Here is a 23580-nt window from a genome sequence, read left to right as displayed (position 1 = left end):
TATATGTATATATTATATATAGAGCCTCCGCTGCTATAACATCGAGCAAATTCGGTCCTATCCAACAGACGGTCGACCTCGTCTATTCCACATACAGTATTCTTGAAAAATAAGCGGTCACGCACATTCGACCTAAGATTCGCCCTCCTCTGAAATATGCCTAATTCACACCGAGTTCTGGTGGTTGCTAAGTGACAATTGGACCCCATCGTTTTAATCTTATTTCCCTTAGCATTTGATATTCCATGACATTCCATCATGGTGTAAAAACTTAGGAAAGTCTCACCTGTCACTCTATCAACTCTCAACCATGCACCTGCCAAACACACGTATTCATCTTCTACATCAGATCAAACTGTGTTTCCTACAACTGAGGTTTTAATCCCTTCGTCCTTTTGTGTTCTCGCACAATTCTCTCTGAAATTGAAATTACGTCACTCTTCAATATACATAGCACCTGCTGTGCCCATTCCTAATTAAACTATAAAACAACTTCTTTGATTTTTAAACACATCATTGAAGCCAGTGTCTTAGTATACTTAATTACATTTATCTGAGATTATTCCGCTATGAATTTTCATTTGCTAATGAATTTTTTGTTTCTAGTTGCAAAGTTCTAATTTAGATAGTTTAAGCGTCATGGCTCTAGTTTTTCTTTTTAACATAGCTGCCCATGCCCTTAGTTACTGATTTGCAATGATTAATACTTTTTTTTTCTCTTGTTAAGTGGCCATGTAGGTAGTAACGCCAGAGAACTCTGATCCCATCAAGCAATCAACCTTGTTTTGGGTTGTATCATTTCCCCGTTCGGCCGCCTTTTAATCCATCACTGACGTCGACAGAACTCAAAACGTCACACTCAGCTGCTAATTCGGTTGTCTCTTCAACATCAACATCTATAAGCGCAATACCTATGTTGAACATAAACTGATTTTGTAACACTGCGTCCTCTATAAATTAAATTTTTGATCACTCTCTTGAAAAAACAAGTTTCTTTCTGTCTCGCTTTCTGAGTCGGCGAAAGGGACGGCAATTTCATATGACGTCATATTCACGTCATGTATCAAGGTCTCCATCATTCCCGATTTACGTAGACGTGTGTTTTTTTAAGTTTCTTCCGTCCTCTTCATTAACTACTACTCGAATCCTGATTGTCCCTTATTTTTCAGTGACCTAAAACAACAAAACTACTTCATTCGTGAGAGAGAGAGAGAGAGAGAGAGAGAGAGAGAGAGAGAGAGAGAGAGAGAGAGAGAGAGAGAGAGAGAGAGAGTAGTGATTTCTGCATACTGATTTCACACCAACAATGGTCTGAGAGAGCGAAAGCGAGAGAGACAGATTAAGTTTTAGTGCTTACAGATGAACACGCAATAACATACACAGACAAAGATGATACAATACGTGATTAGGGAAGAACCAGAATTAATGAAATAAAAACATAAATATCAAATAAAATAAACTGCTCATGTCTCTCTCTTCTGACACCAGCTTTGCACAAGAAAACAAATTCAGCTTCTCAAGCAAAGAAAAGTTCTTAGGCCACAGTGAAAATGAGAGAGAGAGAGAGAGAGAGAGAGAGAGAGAGAGAGAGAGAGAGAGAGAGAGAGAGAGAGAGAGAGAGAGAGAGAGAGAGATGTCTATGGAAAACCAAAGAGAAAATCTCGGGGTTAGCAGATGAGACTTAGTCTCTTGAGAGAGAGAGAGAGAGAGAGAGAGAGAGAGAGAGAGAGAGAGAGAGAGAGAAAGCGCGCATTATGTTCTAATTTTATTTCTAGCTTAGAAATAAAACGTTCTTCACCCTCCCACCACCACTCTCTCTCTCTCTCTCTCTCTCTCTCTACGTTTAAACGCAGATAGGCGTGGCATTTATAGCCCTGACCATGAAAAACCTGTATAAATTCCTCGGATTCGACGAGTCTAGTCAGACATCGCTTGCCTGTCGACAAAGATACCACAAGACGACATGTGCTCTAAGGTGAGAGACAAGCAAATAAGGATTCTTGAGGAAATACGTGTTTTGTTCGTATTTCTAAGTTCGAAGGCGTCCGGAACCGCCTTCTGTGCTTGAGGAATAAAAGTCAGTTGTGCTTAACCTGACAGGAACGTGACACGCGGTCTTTGCCATACGCTAATCTCAACAAAAGACAAATCTGATATTTTTTAGTATTAAATTTCAGTGGCTTATTAACATATATCTCGTGCCTACAAAATATGGTATTCACTGTCATTATTTTTTATGTTTCCCCATTTAGTGATACCAAATTTTTTTTTTATGATATATAACGTTCATTGATACCCTTCATACAGAATTCGAAAACTTAATTAGATTACTGAGAAAAAAATTTTGTTTGGTAATTATATACGATGCCTGATTACTTGAGTAAATATATTTCAGTATCAGAATCAGCTAATGTAAGAAAATTCATGGCTTTTATGACAAAAACTAAATCTTTGCTTGAGTCAGGCAGATTACATAATTTCATTCTGAAAGAAGTAATAACGAGAAATATAAATAAATAAAAAAATAAATATAAAGAAATAAGAGTCATTTTTATGTTAAAGGGAATAAAGTTTATAAGCTTTGGGCTCAGAAAAACGCGGCTATTCTTTGTTAACAGAGAGAGAGAGAGAGAGAGAGAGAGAGAGAGAGAGAGAGAGAGAGAGAGAGAAATCTGAACTCCTCGCACAGAATTACTAATGAATACCTAACATCCTTTGTTCCCACAGGTCCTACTTGCATCCTTCTGCCTCGTGGCTTTGGCCATGGGACGCCCTGATGGTTCCTACGCTCCTGCAGGGTACGATTACAAAGCCCCTAAACATCAGCCCAGCTACGAGGTATAATACAGCTCTTTCTATAATATCTAGACCTACATTAAATCTTAAAAAAAAAAAAAGTACAAACAGTTGTCTTTTAATTTTTTTGAAGTAATGATCTGTTTCTTCTTTAACAGATTATGACCCTAATATAAAAGCACATTCAATTCAGTGACTGATGGAGATAATAATTTAAAGATTATTTTTTCTTGACATACCTCGCCCTTACATAAATACAGCTACAATCATGAAGTCACAATGATAAACACTCTTTTGGTGAAGTCCACATCACAGAGTAGTCTTTATAAAATATATAATTTCTTCTTACAGAAGGGGATGCCATTCGACTTCAACTACGTCGTCAAGGACGACTACCAAAACCTCGACTTCGGCCACAAGTCCAACTCCGACGGGGAGGTGGTGACCGGCGACTACCACGTCCTCCTCCCCGACGGTCGCGTTCAGACCGTCACTTACACCGCCGATGGCTACAACGGGTACCAGGCTCAAGTTGCTTACCAGGGAGAAGCTAAATACCCTGATGCCAAGCCCTATGCCCCTGCTCCTTCCTACGCCGCCCCTAAACCCACTTACAAAGAACCTGCCCCCGTCTATGGAACCCCAGCTCCAACTTACGAAGAACCCAAAGCTCTCTATGGCGCTCCCGAATACTAAAACATATATAACATCTAATTAATTCCTGTATTTATTTATGTATTATGTAAATAAAGCTAGCATCTGTTCTATTGTCTTTGTTTTTCATATTGTTTTAGCGCTTATGAAGTCACACATCAGAAGATTTTGGGTGACAACCGTAAGGTAGCTTTTAATCGTTAATCTGTTTCAAAAAATGAAGAATATAAAGATTATTCTCTAACATATTTCACACAGTTGTTACAAGTCATTAAAACTGCCTAAAAGAAATGCAGTTATTAATTACAATTTCGTTCGTAATCAGCTTGATTGTTTTGAACTCAGCTATTATATTAGGTCACATGACTATAAATTCCTACTTTTAGTAATTTTTTATTGTTCAGAAGCTCTTAATTTTTAAAGAATTTAAATCAGTAAGTCTTCTTTCTATTTGAAGATTTCTTAGTGAAAAAGAAGAGGCCTTGGAATGACAGACACTTGGCGCTAGAAATCTACAAGAGATCTCTATTTCTAATCATAGATTACTTAGTAAAAGGTTGGAAAATATCATACGAAACTACAGAGCTAAAATTAGACTCATACTCCACATAGCCTCGGCTAAACTGCAAACCTTTCTCTTTTCATTCTGCTTGGAATCAGGAAAATTATTTCATTATCTTGGTACTCTATACTTTCTTTCCGTAACATTATGTTACGAACATTCAAGCAAATTTATTCCTATATACTGAATTATTTAATTAATTTTTTCTAATGAATTTAAGGAATAATTTCCCGTTATTTTCAGCATATGTTGTACAAAAAGGGGCATCCACATATGTAGCTACATTATATACAAGTACTGCACTTCGGAAAACGTTCTATAATAAGCTGTTAAATATGTATATTAGATTCAACATAAAAGGTTCGAAAATATTCTTACTGTGATTTCAACTGATATCAACACAATTCGTCAGCAATAAATGTTTTATATATGATATTCTTGCATAGCATACAGGACCTCCGTTGTTAAAACATTAGGCAAATTCAGTTCGGCCTCTTCTATTCCACCCATTGCTTTAGAAATAAGCGGCAATGCTAATTCAGCGAGAGATTCATCCTCCTCTGATGTATGCAAAATGTATACCTATCTTCTGAGAGCTGGTAAATGACAATTGGCCCCCATTGCTTTGTGCAACAAATTTTAAAATGTTTTTTCTCTAGCACTTTTGAGATTTCATCTCTGGTTACAAACTCCATCAAATGTCATACATATGCTTCGCTAAATAGGTATTTATCTTCTAGACAATTGAGGTCACAATCCCTTCGTCCATTTGCGTTCTCTGGTAATTCTTTCTGAAACGGAAATTACGTCACTCTTAGGTATATGAAGGACCTAGGGAGCCTATTCCTCATTAAACTACACAAGAACAACTTTGAATTTTAAACATTTCATTGGCGCCAGGGTTTTAGTATACTGTATCATAAATAAAATTTAGTAATGAGTTTTCATTTTATGGAAATCCTGATTTATGTTTCAAGAACTTTTGTTGGCCAATTGCAAACTTTTTTTTTTATTATGGCAGTATTATCAAACGTTTTAATGGTCGTGATATTTTCTTTAAATATACCTGAGTATGAACTTGATCATTAACATGCAATGATTATTTGTAATTTTTGGGGGGATAAGGATCAGTGTCATGGGACGTGGCGGTTGTTACGCCAAATAAATGTGAATCTATCAAGAAATCACTTTCGTTTTGGGTCGTGTCAGTTCCCGATTCAGTCATTTAATCCACCACTCTTGTAAACAAATAAAAGAAGAGTCCCACCAAGCTGGTCAAGACAGATCATTTAAAACAACTGACACCATTTTCAGGTAACGTAATGTTCAAGTCACGTCTTTCAAGGTCTGTGTCATTCTTCATTTACGTAAATGTCACTTTTTTTTTAAGTTTCTTAAATCGTTCTCTCTAACATAGTTCTATAAAACCCTTCTGTGTAGAGAGTAAATACCACATATAGATGAAGAACAAATTAGATACCCAAAGTTAATAAAATACTCGATTTCAGAAAACCTGGAAAGAATGAAAGAAAATCATAATTGTCAAATAAAACCAGCTCTCTCTCTCTCCTCTGAAGTCATTTTTGTATCAGAAAATAACTTCATATTGCGCGAAATGAAAATGAGAGAGAGAGAGAGAGAGAGAGAGAGAGAGAGAGAGAGAGAGAGAGAGAGAGAGAGAGAGAGAGTAACATCTTTGGAAAACCATCAAGCAAAATTGAGGTCAGCAGACGAGCCTTAAGCTGTAAAATATCAATAAATAAACAAATGGCTCCAGGGAGGGAGGCGGTAGAAACGTTTTATTTTCTTACTATTTTCAGCTTAGAAATAAAAAATCCTTTACAATTCTCTCTCTCTCTCTCTAAATATTCAGATAGGCGTGGCGTTAGTACCTCCGGCCACGAAAACCGCTTATATATTCCTCAGATTCGACAAGTCTAGTCAGATATCGTTTGTCTGCCGAAACAGATACAAGAAGACGCTATGTGCTCTAAGGTGAGACAGACAATCAAGGATTCTTGATCAAATTTAACGTTTTGCTCATTTTCTTTAGTTCGAATCAGTCCGTAGCCGTCTCTAGTGTTGATGTAAGTGTTTACTGTGATTACCCTGATATAAACGTGACATGATTATCTTTGCTATCCAAAACAAGTTAATAAAAAGGATCTTAGATATTTAAACATGTTAATAAGTGACAATTCTGAAGTTTTTGCTTTTTAGTTTATATTTCAGTAATCAGTTACCATATATTTTTTTCCTTATATTATCCACTCCACTACCGAACTTTTTTTTTTTATTTACTGAAATCAAGATTTCTCACGATCTACAAAGTTTATTGTTACCCTCCACACAGAACTCGAAAACTTAATTAGTTTGTTTATGTCAACATTTTTTGATGTGCTTGATTTCCCTTGAAGTTTTAATTACTAATCTAATTATATTTCAATAACAGGCTCAGGTTACATCAGAAAAACCCACTTCTTTTATACATTATTATGAAGACCATTTTGAAAGGTGTGAGAATATAAAGAACAAAAACAAAAATAGAAAAAGGAAACAGATGATTGTACCAGAGTGAAATTTACACTTCATAGGCTATGGTCACATAGACATCAAGCAATTCCATGTTGAGAGAGAGAGAGAGAGAGAGAGAGAGAGAGAGAGAGAGAGAGAGAGAGAGAGAGAGAACTCTAAACCCATTGCACCGCATTTCTAAGATTTATACCGTGATCAGCCAATGCTAATTAACAACTGACATCCTTGGTTCCCACAGGTCCTATTTGCATCCTTCTGCCTCGTGGCTTTGGCAATGGGGCGCCCTGACGGTTCCCATGCCCCTGAGGGGTACGGATACAAAGCCCCTAAGCATCAGCAGAGCTACGAGGTATAACAGAGGTTTTAAGCCGAAACCTGTTCTTTCTTTAAGAGAGGAACATCCCTGTTTAAGAAGACACTGAATTTAGTGTGACTTACAATTTATTTTTCACCGATATACCTTGCCCCTATATAAAGACAGTTACAAGAGTAAAGTCAATAAATAAACTTTAATTTGTCATAAGTAAACACCATGGATTAATCAAGTTTATGTATATAATTATCTCAAACAGAAGGGGATGCCGTTCGACTTCAATTACGTCGTCAAGGACGACTACCAAAACCTCGACTTCGGCCACAAGTCCAACTCCGACGGGAAGGTGGTGACCGGCGATTACCACGTCCTCCTCCCCGACGGTCGCGTTCAGATCGTCACTTACACCGCCGGTGGCTACAATGGGTACCAGGCTCAGGTTGCTTACCAGGGTGAAGCCAAGCCCTATGCCCCTGCTCCATCCTACGGTGCCCCTAAACCCACTTATGGTGCTCCTGCGCCCACTTACAAAGAACCTGCCCCAGTCTATGGAACCCCAGCTCCTACTTATTAAGGATCCGAAGCTCTCTATGGCGTTCCCGACCACTGGACTGTTTTGTTGTAGAAATTTCTGTATTTATTCATTATGTAAATAAATAGAAATTGAATGAGTCTAGTTTCTTTCACATCATCCTATCATTAGAAAATAAGCTGGTCATCTGATTAATGAAAACTAGCTACACTCATCCTTTGAAATGAAATTGGAAAGGCAAACAGCAGTCATGATTTTAAAGAATTTACATCACAGGTGGCCGTTTTCTCTCTAAACTTATATTCTCCACCAGTTGGCCGTTTTCTCTCTAAACTTATATTCTCCACCAGTTGGCCGTTTTCTCTCTAAACTTATATTCTCCACCAGTTTACAAGATTAACCATCTGCCCCACTACCATGTTTCCTCAAATTGGTATACTGCCCTAAAATGGAAAACTGCAGTGTCTGAAAATTTTTCGAAATTGAGATATGCCACCTATTGGGCTCGTGAACCACTAATACACAAGTTACTGCAGTTTCAGAATGATTCTTCAATGCTTTCCACGAGTATTTAGGGGGTCCCATTTGCAGCATCTACAAAATCAGTAGCAAGGCAAGGGAGTATCTACCAATTTTCTCAGTTCTGTATTTTTGCAGATAATGCAGTCTTCCATTTTATGGAAGTATATTCTGATAATGCAACTGAAATCAGCCTCTGACGAAAGAGCACAGGAGATTTTTAATAAAGCCGTTTTCAGTCTCAAAGGGCAATATCTGAATACACACAGGCTCAACTAACTGCATGCATTTTTGCTGATTTCTTAAAAAATACGATGAAGATAAAAGCTGCCAAGGTTTAACTGCGTATAATTTGAGGGTTAGCAACTGACGGTGGGATACTTAGTGGGGCTCCAGTAAAGATCGCCGTAGGGGTTAGTGCCGTCAGTGCACCTCATACGGTGCACTGTAGGCATTACTTAAGGTTCTCTGCAGCGTGCCTTCGGCCCCTAGCTGCAGCCCCTTTCGTCCCTTTTACTGTACCTCCTGTCATATTCTCTTTCTTCCAACTTACTTTCCACCCTCTCCTAACAACTGATTCATAGTGCAACTGCGGGGTTTCCCTACTGTTACACCTTTCAAATGCTCTTTGTCGGGTGAGTCGGTAGAGCTGCGGACTGTCACTCGATGGGCCGGAGTTCAATTCCCCTGCCGGCTGATGAACTGTTAGAGGAATTTATTTCTGGTGATAGAAATTCATTTCTCGCTATAATGTGGTTCGGATTCCGCAATAAGCTGTAGGTCCCGTTGCTAAGTAACCAACTGGTTCTTAGCCACGTAAAATAAGTCTAATCCTTCGGGCCAGCCCTAGGAGAGCTGTTAATCAGCTCAGTGGTCTGGTAAAACTAAGGTATACTTAACTTTACACCTTTCAACCTTTTACTGTCAATTTCCCTTTCAGCGCTGAATAACCTCATAGGTCCCAGTACTTGGCCTTTGGCCTAAATTCTATATTAAATTCAATACAATTCCAGTAAAGATGGTCATTTTAGACAAGGTCAGGATCAGCTATGAATGGTTAGATTTATGTCTGTGCTCTCCTTTTCCTTTTTAAGAAATGGGACGTGGCTGACAATACAACGACAACAAGGAACTTTAAGTAACACTCGACAGTTTCGAATTGAATGTAGAATTTAGGCCAAAGGCCAAGCGCATAGGACCTATGAGGCCATTCAGCGCTAAAACGAAAATTGACAGTGAAGAGTTTGAAAGGTGTAACAGGAGGAAAGTCTCGCATTTAACTATGAATCAACAGTTGGGAGAGGGTGGAAAGTAAGACAGAAGAAAGAGAGTATGAAAGGAGGTACAGTAAAAGGAACGAAAGGGGTTGCAGCTAGGGGCCGAACGCACACTGCAACCCCTTAATTAATGCCTACAGTGAACCTCATAAGGTGGACTAACAGCACTACCCATCCTACGGGAACTAAACAGTTTTGTCGTGAGCCTAGCATAAGTGAAATTCCTAATAAACACACGCCATAAAACCAGAGAAGGTATCATTAAGAAGATCAAACAGGGTAACTTTACGCTTTACAACAGAACTCTGTAACCGGATCTACTGCAGGGACGGCCTCCTAATTAATTGCACTAAAACTTTTTTCTTTTTTGAGATCTCTTCTTTCTGTATTTCCCTTTATCTCTTCTTACTTCTTCCTAATGAACACCTTAATATTCTTTGGAAGATTGAATTTCAAGTCAATGGCCCCTTTGGTGGGCTTGTTCCATATGAATAGGCTTTATCTTCTGACTAATAATAATAATAATAATAATAATAATAATAATAATAATAATAATAATAATAATAATGCTGAGCAATTCACAATTTCCAGAACACAGAAAAATACAATGTTATATCTTCGTAGACACATTTATATTGTCAAGACGCTAACAACAAATCTTCAAAATGTTGCCATGTTATGTGGAAGTTAAACCAAGTGGAAAGAAGACCAAATAAATTATGAATATAAGAAGACTTACAAAATTCAAATCAATACACACATATGTAAATAAAATATAAGTTCACAAACCCAAGGGCGGGCCCATGGCGTTTGGAAAGATTATTGCAGCATCTAAATTTGAGAATATCTTCACCACTAATGATAGCAAGTAGGATATTTCGCAGCTTTACAGAAAAGGTATAGAAAGTATTTAGTATTTCGTTATTGTGCAGTGCAACGACGAGATACCCAAAAAGAGTACATACACTGATGCTCTGTAAAGAGAGTTGGAAAGGAGCCGCATGAAGTGAAACAAAGTATTTCCATTCGTGTGTGTGAGTGTGTGTGTATGAGAGAGAGAGAGAGAGAGAGAGAGAGAGAGAGAGAGAGAGAGAGAGAGAGAGTACTGATTTCTGCTGGCTGACGTCACAACAAAAATGGTTTGAGAGAGAGAGAGAGAGAGAGAGAGAGAGAACTGATTTATGTTGATTAGCGTCACAACGAAAATGGTTTGAGAGAGAGAGAGAGAGAGAGAGAGAGAGAGAGAGAGAGAGAGAGAGAGAGAGAACTGATTTCTGTTGATTAGCGTCACAACGAAAATGGTTTGAGAGAGAGAGAGAGAGAGAGAGAGAGAGAGAGAGAGAGAGAGAGAGAGAGAGAGGACTGATTTCTGTAGACTGACGTCACAACAATAATGGTTCGAGTGATCGAAAGAGTGAGAGCGACAGACAGCACGGGACAAAAAAATTAAGCACTACATATAAATGAGCGAGCAATTAGATAAGCAAAGTTAATAACATAGCCTACCTGACTTCGGAAACAATGAGAGAAAATTATACTTATCAAATAAAATAAACTCCTCCCTTCTCTCTCCTTTGACATCATCTTTGCATTAGAAAATAACTTCACCTTTACATGAAGAGAAACGCCCTAGAGCACACTGAATATGAGAGAGAGAGAGAGAGAGAGAGAGAGAGAGAGAGAGAGAGAGAGAGAGAGAGAGAGAGAGAGACTAACATCTTTAGAAAACTATCAAATAACATTGGGGTCAGCAGACGAGCCTTAAGCTGTGAAAAATAAATAGATAAACAAATGAAGGAGAGAGGGAGGCGGCGGGAACGTTTTATTTTCTTACTATTTTCAGCTTGGAATTAAAAGCCCTTAACCATACTCTCTCTCTCTCAAAATACAGATAGGCGTGGTGTTAGTACCTACGGCCATGAAAACCGTGTATATATTCTTCGGACGCGAAGATTCTAATCAGATATAGTTTGTCTGTCGAAACAGATACAAGAAGACGTCATGTGGTCTAAGGTGAGACAACAAATTAAGGATTCTTGACGAAATTCAAACTTTTCTTCGTTTTCCAAAGTTCGAATCCGTCCGTAACCGTCTGTAGTGCACAAGGAATAAGTGTTAACTATGACTAACCTAATATAAACGTAACACGCAATCTTTGCTATGTAAACATGTTAATAACAGCTATTTGCACATGGTAATAAATACTACTTAAACAAGTTAATAAATGAACCTTCTTTAAGCTTTTCAATTTAAATTTCAGTAATTAGTTAAGATATCTTTTATTCCCAATCTTATCCATCGCCAGACATTTTTTTCTTTGTGAATTTAGTGCAATCAATATTTCTCAAGCCTTTCAAAATTTATTGTTACCCTTAACACGGAATTCGAAAATTTAATTAGACTGTTCATGTCCAAAGTTTTTGTTGTGCTAATCACCTTTGACGTTTTGATTACTATGGTAATTATATTTCAATAATAAGCTCAGGTTAAATCAGAAAAAACTTGCTACTTTTATATATATATATATATATATATATATATATATATATATATATATATATATATATATATATATATATTCAATATGAAGAACGTTTTCAAAGAGGTGAAAATATAAAAATAAAAATAAAAGAGGGAAGACTTGATTATATCAGAGTGAAACGTATTTTGATTTCATATGCTGTGGTCATATTAACATATAGCAATTCTGTGTTAACAGAGAGAGAGAGAGAGAGAGAGAGAGAGAGAGAGAAGACACCAAACCCTTTAAACCTACCAATATGATTAGTACATCAGCCAACACTAATAAATGACTAACATCCTTCGTTCCCGCAGGTCCTGCTTGCATCCTTCTGTCTCGTGGCTTTGGCCATGGGACGCCCAGATGGTTCCCATGCCCCTGAGGGGTACGGATACGCTGCCCCTAAGCATCAGCAGAGCTATGAGGTACTTTTGTGTGTGTGTGAGGATTAACGCCAAGTCATTAGTTTTAACCGAGGAAGATTCTTGCTTAAGAAGACTGAATTTAGTGTGATGTACAATTTATTTTTCACCGATATACCTTTCCCCTAAATATAAATACAATCACAAGACTGAAGTCAATAAATAAACACTTTAATTTGTCATAAGTAAATACCAAGGATTAATCAAATTCAGGTATATAATTATCTCAAACAGAAGGGGATGCCATTCGACTTCTCCTACGTCGTCAAGGACGACTACCAAAACCTCGACTTCGGCCACAAGTCCAACTCCGACGGGAAGGTGGTGACCGGCGATTACCACGTCCTCCTCCCCGACGGTCGCGTTCAGACCGTCACTTACACCGCCGGTGGTTACAACGGGTACCAGGCTCAGGTTGCTTACCACGGTGAAGCCAAGTACCCTGATGCCAAGCCTTATGCCCCTGCTCCATCCTACGGCGCCCCAAAACCCACTTATGGTGCTCCCGCGCCCACTTACAAAGAACCTGCCCCAGTTTATGGAACCCCAGCTCCATCTTATTAAGGATGCGAAGCTCTCTAAGGCGTTTCCGGTCACTGAACTGTTTATTTTTAGAGACTCCTGTATTTATTCATTACATAAATAAATGGAAATTGAATGGCTTTGGTTTCTGTCACCTACTCTTACAATATGAAAATAATCAAGATGGCACTAATCAGAATAATGAAAAGTAGATATAATCAACATCTGGACTCTTATTAATCAACTTATATCATCACAGGCGTCAGTCTGCTCTTTGAATTTATATTTTTCATCAATCAAACTGCTTTACTATCTGCTCCACTACCAAATTCCTCAAGTGAGTACAATCTGATAATGTAACTGAAATCCGCCTATGATGGAAGAACACAGATGAATTTGCATACAGATGTTATGATTTCAAATGACATTATTCTGAATTCCCTCTGCAAAGAAAACTCGTGAATTAAATCCAGCCATCACTGTTACAAACTCATCATCACAGCAGCCTAAAGAAGAACAACTAAGGCTACTGATGAAGTTTCTCATGCATTTTGCAGAACAACTCCATCATTCAAGATCGTTGTCATCAGCTTTCTTTCGTCTTCTAATTACAACCAGAGAATATCTCACAACACATTCACCTTTTGTGAAACTGATATCACTCGCACCATATGCCTTCAAAAAGTGCAAATTGTACATCTTCTTGTACTTCAACTTTATAAGCACAATTTGTATTTTATCAGCTTTATCATATTTTCCTCTTCTTTTTACTGTTGATAAAGCTGGGAATTTCAGTGTGGAGAAGCAGGAATTTATTTACCACCAGAGGAGTAATTCAACGAGGTAGACGAAAAAAAATTAAATAAAAAATATGTATATATAAATCAAGTAATTGAAAACAATTCGACTTGACACAATTTTTAATAAGAACTAAATCAAAGGGTAAATTACAGATCACTCAGTAATTTAGGGATAGTCTGAATTAAAGTTTCTGGTTAACCAATACAGCTGATTTTGCAATGAACTTTTGCCTTGCATTTTGGTAGATTTTATGACTAATTTCGAACAATGAGTACTAAAAAACGATTTGTAAATCAATTAATAAGTTTATCTTTATTTTGTTTTTGTTTTTAGAGTACATTTCATCTGCGAATTTTATATAAACTGTTTCATGAAACATGAAAACAGGTATCTGAAATATAGAGGAGAACTGTTCATGATTTGAATATATACGGGCTCATCTAACTTTTTTTGTTGTTGCCTATATCTGTATGGCGACGGTAAGGCAAATATCTTCCGAGGTTTGACTGCAATCTGCGGGTTACTAACTGGCGGTGGGGTTTCGGGGTCGTAGCCCCCGGATACGCAGTGGCGATCCAGTAACGATACCCGTGTTAGGTTAGGTCATACAGGACTAAAAAAGCCAGCTCAGAAATTGGACATAGCTGGCCTTGTAACGAAAACAGCAAAGAACTTTACGTAACACCGAACAGATTTAATGTGAGCCTACCACGTGCAGAATAATTTTGTATAGGGGAAAAATTGGATAAATTGTTAAAAAAAATTCGTGTGTTCAACATTTTAACTGTTGAAATAATGTAAATATTGCATTTTTGTTATTTTTAAATAGAGGTTAAAAAAAGAGGACATAAAATCGCTGAAGGTATCAATTTGAAATTCATACAGGGCAACACAGCAGTCACAGTTTTAAAGAACGCAAGAACTGAACTGACTACAGAGACAAGTTACAAGGGACAGGTTCTTAATTGACCACTCTAAAATTAGTCCTGAGATATACATGACTTCCAGAGCACAGCAAAATGCCATATCATGTGGAATATTACCACGTCAACATGACCACATTAATATCATCAAGACATCCAAGAGCTAATCTTCAAAACATTGCCATGTTACATGGAAGAAAAGCTGAGTGGAATGAAGACGAAATAAACTATAAATGTATGAAGAATTCACATCAACAGGCACACACGTAAACACAGTATAATTTATTTGTTTACTTTTATTGAGAATTCACATAGTTTTGCACATAGGTTTCTTTTATACAAATTTATTTCTATACTATATACATATACTTTTTTTATGCTAGTTATCACAATGTGGCTGATAAATCATCATTTACAGTACAATTTTAATAACCCAAAGGCATGTGCACGGCATTTTGAAATATTACTGCAGCATCTAAATTAGAGAATGTCTCCATCAGATTTACAGAAAAGGTCTTGAAAGGACTTTGTTATTGTGTTGTGCAACGACGAGACACCCAAACGGAATATACTCTGATGCTCTGTAATAAGAGAGTAGGAAAGTAGCCCCAATGAAGTGAAATGATAAAAGTATTTCCATCCGAGTGTGTTTGTGTAGCCTATATGAGAGAGAGAGAGAGAGAGAGAGAGAGAGAGAGAGAGAGAGAGAGAGAGAGAGAGAGAGAGAGAGAGTACATACAAAAGAATAAGCAATTAGATAGCTAAAACTGATAACATACCTGACTTCGGAAACAATGAAAGAAAAATATATCTATCATATAAAATAAACTGTTCCCTTCTCTCTCCTCTGACGCCATTTTGCATAAGAAAAAACTTGACATTTGCACACAAAGAAAAGCCCAGAGAGAGAGAGAGAGAGAGAGAGAGAGAGAGAGAGAGAGAGAGAGAGAGAGAGAGAGGCAGGAACATCTTTGGAAAACCATCACATAAAATTGTGGAAAAAAATGGAAAGGGCAACGGAACCGTTTTACATTCTTGCAATTTTCAGCATCACAATTCTCTCTCTCTCTCTCTCCCCGCATTAAAATACAGATAGGCGTGGTGTTGTTAGCACCTCCGGCCATGAAAACCGTGTATAAATTCTTCAGATTCGACGAGCCTAATCAGATATCGTTTGTCTGTCGAAACAGATACAAGAAGACGCCATGTGCTCTAAGGTGAGACAACAAATTAAGGATTCTTGATGGAATTCAAACTTGTCTTCGTTTTCCAAAGTTCGAATGCGTCCGTAACCGTCTGTGGTGCATAAGGAATAAGCGTCAACTGTCATTAACCTGATATAAACGTAACATACTATCTTTGATATCTAAACGTGCTAATAAGTGCTATTTGCACATGTCAACAGATGCTGTTTAAATACCTTGATAAAAACAAATCCGAGGCTTTTTGGTTTGTATTTCATAATTAGTTAAAATATCTCATTTCTTACCTTAACTATGTTTGCTCACTGATTTACTAAAATCAAGATTTATTACTATTTTCGAAAATTTAACTACATTGTTCATGTCAAAAGCTTTATTTTGTGCTAACCACCTTTGGCGTTTGATTGCTGATTGTATTTCAACAATACACTCAGGTTATATAATAAAATCCCACGACTTTTACACAATAATATTAGGAATATTCTACAAGTGAGAATGTAAAGAACATAAAAGACATTAAGGAAATTATTATATGAGTTAAAAGCGTTTGGACTTGAGAGAGAGAGAGAGAGAGAGAGAGATAAACCCATTACACCTATCAATATGCTTAGCACATCAACCAGTACTAATAAATGAATGACATTATTTGTTCCCACAGGTCCTATTTGCATCCTTCTGCCTCGTGGCTTTGGCGATGGGACGCCCCGATGGTTCCCACGCCCCTGAGGGGTACGGGTATGCTGCCCCTAAGCATCAGCAGACCTACGAGGTATAACAGAATTCTTTTTTGATGGGTTCATGACAAGTCGGAAGTTTTAAGAAGAAATGTCTTCCTTTTTTAACAGGGGAACATCCCTGTTTAGGAAAGCACTGAATTCAGAGTGACTAATGAAGCTGATAAAGTAAGGTTTATTTACAAGGGTGAAGTCACAATAATGAACACTCTCATTTGTCTTGAGTAAATACCATGGATTAATCATTATACTTATAAATTTTTATATTCATTTCCAATAGGAGGGGAGGCCATTCGACTTCAACTACGTCGTCAAGGACGACTACCAAAACCTCGACTTCGGCCACAAGTCCAACTCCGACGGGAAGGTGGTGACCGGCGATTACCACGTCCTCCTCCCCGACGGTCGCGTTCAGACCGTCACTTACACCGCCGATGGCTACAACGGGTACCAGGCTCAGGTTGCTTACCACGGTGAAGCCAAGTACCCTGATGCCAAGCCCTATGCCCCTGCTCCATCCTACGGCGCCCCTAAACCCACTTACAAAGAACCTGCCCCAGTCTATGGAACCCCAGCTCCCACTTATTAAGAACCCTCACCTCTAATACGTTCCCGGTCACTGAACTGTTTAGTTCTAGAAAATCCTGTATTTATTAATTATATAAATAGAAATTGAACGGCTTTGGTTTCTGTCACCTCCTCTCATTTTTTATAAGAAAATACTGAAGATCATTCAATTAATGAAAAATAGCTGGAATCTTGACTCAAATGCGAATGGTAAACAGCAATACCAATATTATCACAGTGTCAGTGTTCTCTTTGAATTTCAATTTTTCATAAATTTTCAAGATTCATATCTGCTTCACCACCATGTTTTCTCAAATTAGTATATTACGAAAATATAAACGAAATCCGCCTCTGACGAAAGAGCGCAGGTTATTTTGAATACAGTCGTTTCAATTTCAAATTAAATTATTCTGAATTCTCTCTACGAAGAAAACTCGTGAATTAAACCCAATCAACATTAATACATATTCATAAAAACAGCGGCACAAGGGAAAACAACTAAAGCTATTGAAGATGTTTCATTCATTTTGCAGAACAACTCCATCATTAAGATCGCTGTCATCAGCTTCTTTCGTCTTCAAATAACAATCAGGGAATTACACACTCTTCAGCCATTACGAGATTCATATTGCTAACATCAAAAGCCTTCAAAAAGGGGGTATTGTGCCGCTTCTTATGCTTCAACAGTGTGCCGTATGCATAAGCACTATTTGTATTTTTTCAGCATTATCACATTTTCCTCTTCTTTTTTTTTTACTGTCGATAATAAAGGAAATTTCAGTAAGAAGAAGCAGGATTTTATTCACTCTCAGAGGAAAATATCCGTAGAGATAGGCACAAAAAAAAAAAAAAAAAAAAAAAACGATATTTAGAATAAATAGCTAAATCAGAAGATAACTTACATATCACTTAGGCAATTAGAGATTTTGGGAATTATACGTTCAGATTAACTGATAGAGCAGATTTGCTAATAGACATTTTGTTTTGCAGCTTGGCAGATTTTATGACGAGTTCCTAAGGCAACGGCACGGATGGCAATTTTTAGTTAATCGAGTAATAAGTTTATTATTATTATTTTTTTTTATGGAACGTTTGATATGTGGAGTTTATGCAAAATTGTTTCATCAATATGTGCTAGGCGTGGAAAGTAGCATCTGAAAATCAACTAACTGCAATTGTTTTTGTTGACTTCTTTAAGGATTGCAATTTGAGGGTTATCCAACTGGTGGAGGGGTCCGGAGTGCAAATTCCGGAGATGTATGCTAGTATTGCACCAGCCCCGGTTTTTTTGCCATGCCCCTAGGTTAGCTTAGGTTAGGGTATACTAATATATCGAGAGTAATTTGGGTGTGGGAAGCATAATGAGATTATTTTCAAGAACATTCTATGTTTAGTTTTTAAGATACGGCGCCCCGCTTTTTTCAGGGAAAGGTCCCGTACTCGGTTACATCTCGGGAAAATGCGTTCGGGGTCGAATCCCCAGTTGTGTATTAGGGATCCGGTAACAATGATTATGTCACGTCAGGATAAACTACGAGTTGTTAAGTGTTCGTCTGTGAGGTTCTTTTTTCATTCCTCTTCATGAAGGATCGCAAAAGCCTCCTAAAAAATGTGATATTTCTGACAATATACCGACAACAAAAAACTTTACACCAAACAGTTGTACTGCGAGCCTAGCGCGAGCACAGTTCTAAAGAAATAGAAGCCATAAAACAGTAGGTGCTATCGTTAAAAACATCATACAGGGTACCATAGCAATCACGGCTTTGACGTAGGACTCTAGAACTGGACTTAATGATGGGACAAGTAGGCTTTTAATTAATTACTTCAAAATTAATCCTGAGCAATACACAATTTCCAGGACACAGCAAAATACCATGCCATACGGGACATTGTTACGTCAACACAACCACATCAATATGATCGAGACATCTCACAGCACATCTTCAAAATGTCGCCATATTACATGAAAGGAATACCAAGTGAAAGGAAGACCAAATAAATTATAAATATATCAAGAATTTCAAAATCCAAATCAGTATCTAAATTTGCGAACATCGACATCACTAATACTTCCAGGTAGAATAGTCCTTAGGTTTACAGTTTAGGCATTAAAAATACTTTGTCCATGGGCAGTGCATCAACATCTTCCTTGAGATAAAAGGCTTGCGGAGAATGGCAAACACCATATCTTCTGATCTGAAGCCAAAGGAAATACTGTTATCATCTTTGTAGACACAGAAAACCTTAAGAGCCTTATCTCATTTTCCTGACAGAATTGGGTATGCCTTCAAAGAACGTCAATAAAGAAAATTCTAGTCGAAGGTAAGACCACGTACTATTTCGTTCTCTTGGGTCATAACTTTCAAAAGTGGAGGCTACAATCAAGGAATGATTAGTTTTATCTGAGTTTTCTCTGTCACAGACTCCATCTCTCCTGGGCACTTCACGGATAGCAACAATATCCTATAGGATTTGGAGAAATCTGATGACCGTCGCAATATTGGCTCATTTATATACGATACCGTCTCAGTTCTAGGATCAGCTATCATGTCAGCAGTAAACGCTAAAAACAATGCTCAGAGACCAGTAGACCTATCCTGAGCAAGTTTAGACGAGACTCGTCTAAATAAAGGGATCTCTGCAGTCACTATCTTAAAAACTGTGAATATAATAAAGCAAGCAGTTGCGAACTGAAATATGACAGTATCCTAAGATACCCTTTTAATTGTCTTATACAAGAAATCTTGGTAAATTCACGACAGCAATTGTCTGAGGTAACTTCGCTTCTATTCGTTTAATTTTCAGGGCCATCCAATCCTACGACAAGTTTAAAATCAGTGAATAATGCGAAGAAATGAAAAGGATAAGACCTGTTAGCTGCAAGTCTAAGCAAAAATTTCTCCTTTCTGTGTCGGATCACGGAGGAAAAATCTACGAGGAAAAATCTACATAAGTTGAAACTCTTTCTATAGTCATTTTCTTTTGGTTCGTCAACCTCCCTTCAACCAGCAAATCGACCGTCTTTCCTCCTTATAGTGAGGCACAAGTTACGAGAATACGAAAGAGAAAGGAAATGAACGAGGGAAGGAAAAAAATCTGGTCATCCGTAGGCGTGGCGTCGTTTAAATCTGGCCATGAAAAGATTGTATATAAAGTTTGCAACGGTCGGGTTTATTCGAACATTGCTTGTTTGTCGAAGCTGATACAAGGAGCCAACATGTACATGAAGGTGAGAGAGAGAGAGAGAGAGAGAGAGAGAGAGAGAGAGAGAGAGAGAGAGAGAGAGAGAGAGAGAGAGAAGGGAAGAGTTTCTAATATTCAGTCAAAATTTGCTCTTTCTCATCAGTACATATCGTTCAATTGCTAAGAGTGTGAGTTGCATATTGTTATTAAGGAGAGAGAGAGAGAGAGAGAGAGAGAGAGAGAGAGAGAGAGAGAGAGAGAGAGAGAGAAGGAATGAATTTCTACTATTCAGTCAATTATTGTTCTTGCTCATCAATATACATCGATTCATTGCTAAGAATGTGATTTGCATATTATTTTCGCTTTAGACTGCCAAATGCTTTTCATACCTCTAAGGGAAGAACACTATTACATAAATTTTCCATCAGCTTCAATTCCTACGAATACTCTGTCAGTGTAACCACATATTGCAGTTTGAAGCCGCTTTGATTCAAATTTTACCAGGTAATAGTAAAATTCACGGCATCGTTTCTTTGAAACCTGAAACATGGGTTTCTTGTTGGGAGTTATTGTGTAAACCCTATAATATTTCTAACGACTACCTATTTTAAGTGTATGAATTAAGCAGTTTTACATAAACAAATATCAAAATGAAAAATGCAAGACTTTGCTTAATGTATCCAAAATGTTTTTTGCTTTTTATGGTTTTCACAAAATTCAAAATAGCAACGAGAAAAGGGAAAATTTACATTTCGTTCTGTTCTCTTACTTAAATTCAATTTTGTAACTTTTCATTCACGAATTTCACTTTATAACCACCAACTTTGACAGCAGGTTATAATTGCGTCTTGCTGCCTTGTGGCTTTGGCGACGGGACGCCCTGATGGAGCCCCTGCCCCTGATGGGTACGGATACACAGCCCCTAAGCAACAACAGGGCTACGGTCATCAAGAGAAATACGAGGTAAGATTGCATCATTTGTCAAACTAAGTTTCAATTATTAACTCAGTCATTCCTGATATACTTATGAAAACATTTTATACCAATTATTAACAGGTATACATGAGAAGGCTTAAAAAGCAAACTTATATGAATGCTCCTTACAATTGATTTACCCGCAAACGTACTTGATTATATTTTTCAATTATCAGAAATGAATGCCATTCGACTATACATATACGCTATACACAAACAAAAAATATTATGAAAGAGAAGTCACAATAATAAACATACATCTGTCATAAGTAAACACCAATGATTAATCATAATAACATGTATAATTATTATTATTTATTATTTTTTTTTTTAGAAGGGGATGCCATTCGACTTCTCCTACGTCGTCAAGGACGACTACTACCCAAACCTCGACTTCGGCCACAAGTCCAACTCCGACGGGAAGGTGGTGACCGGCGATTACCACGTCCTCCTCCCCGACGGTCGCGTTCAGACCGTCACTTACACCGCCGGCGGCTACAACGGGTACCAGGCTCAAGTTGCTTACCAGGGAGAAGGTAAGTACCCTGATGCCAAGCCCTATGCCCCAGCTCCGTCCTACGCTGCCCCTAAACCCACTTACAAAGAACCTGTCCCAGTCTATGGAGCCCCAGCTCCAACTTACGAAGAACCCAAAGCTCTCTACGGAGCTCCCGATTACTGAAATATACAGTTCTTGTAATTTTTCTATTTATTAATGTATGGAAATAAAGCAAAACTATTTATACATCTCTCTCTTATCTCACATATATAATTTATTAATCTTTGCAAATGCAGTGATGTTCGACATTATTTTTTTTTTTAGTTTTTCATCTTATTTTCTCTTGAGGCTGAATACTAACTTAGTTGCAACACTGTTGCTAACATTTATATGCAAAGGTCTTGGAAGACGTTAGTCTTTGCAACTAACACCGAAAACATTTTGCTTAGATCATCTAGCGAATGATAAACTTGAGTAATCTGACAAGTTATGAAATATGATTATACAGACATTATTCGGATTCAATATATTTCAGTATTTATTAATTAAACTTTATTAGGTATAGCAACAATCTGTAAATTATAAAAAAAGTAAAAAATGCGCCGAAGTTTCTTCGGCGCAATCGACTTTTTTGTACAGCGGCTACAAGGCCACCGAAAATAGATCTGTATAATCAAGGCCACCGAAACTAGATCTATCTTTAGGTGGTCTCGGTATAATGCTATGTGAACCGCGGCCCATGAAACTTCAACCACGTCCCGGTGGTGGCCTGGCCTATATCGTTGCCAGACGTACGATTATGGCTAACTTTAACCTTAAATAAAGAAAAAAACTAATGAGGCTAGGTGGCTGCAATTTGGTATATTTGATGACTGGAGGGTGGATGATCAACATAGCAATTTGCAACCTTCTAGCCTCTGTTTTTAGGATCTGAGGGCGGACGGAATAAGCGCAGACAGACAGACAAAGCCGGCACAATAGTTTTCTTTTACAGAAAACTAACTAGAAATCTGTTAACTTTATCGACTTCTTCAGTAAGCTGTAAATTTCTACACGTTGACGATCATGGAATTTCAATCTTGGTAAATGTACACTGCTATTATCAGAAATAAATTTTCACCACTTCAGCTTCTGCAATGAATAAGGAAAAAACTTATGCGGTCAAATACCCACAGTTCACCGCATTGTAAAAATTATTTAAATCTGAAACCAGTAGAAATCCCTCACAACAACGTTTTTCAGACCTTGGGTTCATCACTAAAGAAAATTTTTAACATAAATTATGGAGGTTTTTGTTTCCCAGAACCACAAAAAATACTGAACAGGTAACGAATTTCACACGTGCACCGAAGTACGACTTATGACTCAGCGTTCCATCACTAATAGATCAAAACATAACAAGATGGCTCAAGAAGGTGACTTAATTAAAATGGAGATTTTCCCGTGGCTTCAGTTGATAAAGAAATCGCGTGCATATCAGCGATTTTTTAGCGGTAATTAAAATTAACTACTTATCGTCAGTGAGAAGACACTTTCCGAAGCACTGAGGACACATTCCCAAAGAGTCTTTAAAAAATATGTCGGAAAATGAAACTAGTGATGGAAAAATTTAAGAAAATTAGAACAAATAAATGAGATCATGGCTGAGAGATCAAGGCATTTCTTACTGGAAAGTCATGAAATGGAAATCCAGGTTCCAGGATTCTATCGATTCTTCACAAGAATCAAATGTCATTCATTCTAACTGATCATTAGAGGGATTATGCTTATGTAAAGAAATACCAGATTTTATCGATTCTTCACAAGTATCAAATGTCATTCATTCCATGTTTATGTAAAGAAATCCCTATGTATACTGTGTTACCGTATAGTGTAACCATATTGTAAATATTGTAATTGTAAATACTAAAAGTTTAATCCTTACAATAAAAAGCTAAAAAAAAAGGAACAAAAGAAGCCTTAAACTGTACTGATTCTATTGACTTTGCTTTCATGCAAGTCTCTATTAGCAACGAGGGATCAAAAACATTTGTTCACGAC

At 37.5% G+C, this 23580-nt stretch overlaps 6 protein-coding genes across 6 annotated transcripts in view; 5 read left to right on the top strand and 1 right to left on the bottom strand.

The window, feature by feature from the left end:
- The window catches only part of LOC136842825 (kinetochore protein Spc25-like), a 517729-nt gene that overhangs the window by 205617 nt on the left and 288532 nt on the right, over positions 1-23580 (bottom strand). The gene's annotated exons all lie outside the window — the stretch shown is intronic.
- On the top strand, positions 2652-3492 carry LOC136842375 (cuticle protein 7-like). Its single transcript, XM_067109632.1, has one exon. The coding sequence runs from the start codon at positions 3076-3078 to the stop codon at positions 3490-3492; it is 417 nt and encodes a 138-aa protein (XP_066965733.1). The 5' UTR covers positions 2652-3075.
- Positions 5996-7434, top strand: LOC136842374 (cuticle protein 7-like). Its single transcript, XM_067109631.1, has 3 exons — positions 5996-6007; positions 6786-6896; positions 7120-7434. Exons 1-3 carry the CDS (start codon positions 5996-5998, stop codon positions 7432-7434), a joined length of 438 nt encoding a protein of 145 aa, XP_066965732.1.
- On the top strand, positions 11190-12714 carry LOC136842373 (cuticle protein 7-like). Its single transcript, XM_067109630.1, has 3 exons — positions 11190-11201; positions 12024-12134; positions 12366-12714. The coding sequence occupies exons 1-3, from the start codon at positions 11190-11192 to the stop codon at positions 12693-12695; spliced, it is 453 nt and encodes a 150-aa protein (XP_066965731.1). The 3' UTR covers positions 12696-12714.
- On the top strand, positions 15583-16902 carry LOC136842372 (cuticle protein 7-like). The gene is made up of 3 exons (XM_067109629.1): positions 15583-15594; positions 16238-16348; positions 16594-16902. Exons 1-3 carry the CDS (start codon positions 15583-15585, stop codon positions 16900-16902), a joined length of 432 nt encoding a protein of 143 aa, XP_066965730.1.
- LOC136842842 (cuticle protein 18.6-like) lies at positions 21382-21772 on the top strand. Its single transcript, XM_067110715.1, has one exon. It carries the CDS (start codon positions 21382-21384, stop codon positions 21721-21723), a length of 342 nt encoding a protein of 113 aa, XP_066966816.1. The 3' UTR covers positions 21724-21772.

The sequence above is a fragment of the Macrobrachium rosenbergii genome, chromosome 10 (assembly GCF_040412425.1).
Source record: "Macrobrachium rosenbergii isolate ZJJX-2024 chromosome 10, ASM4041242v1, whole genome shotgun sequence".
Taxonomy (NCBI): Eukaryota; Metazoa; Arthropoda; class Malacostraca; order Decapoda; family Palaemonidae; genus Macrobrachium; species Macrobrachium rosenbergii.
This window is presented reverse-complemented; position numbering and strand designations above follow the sequence as displayed.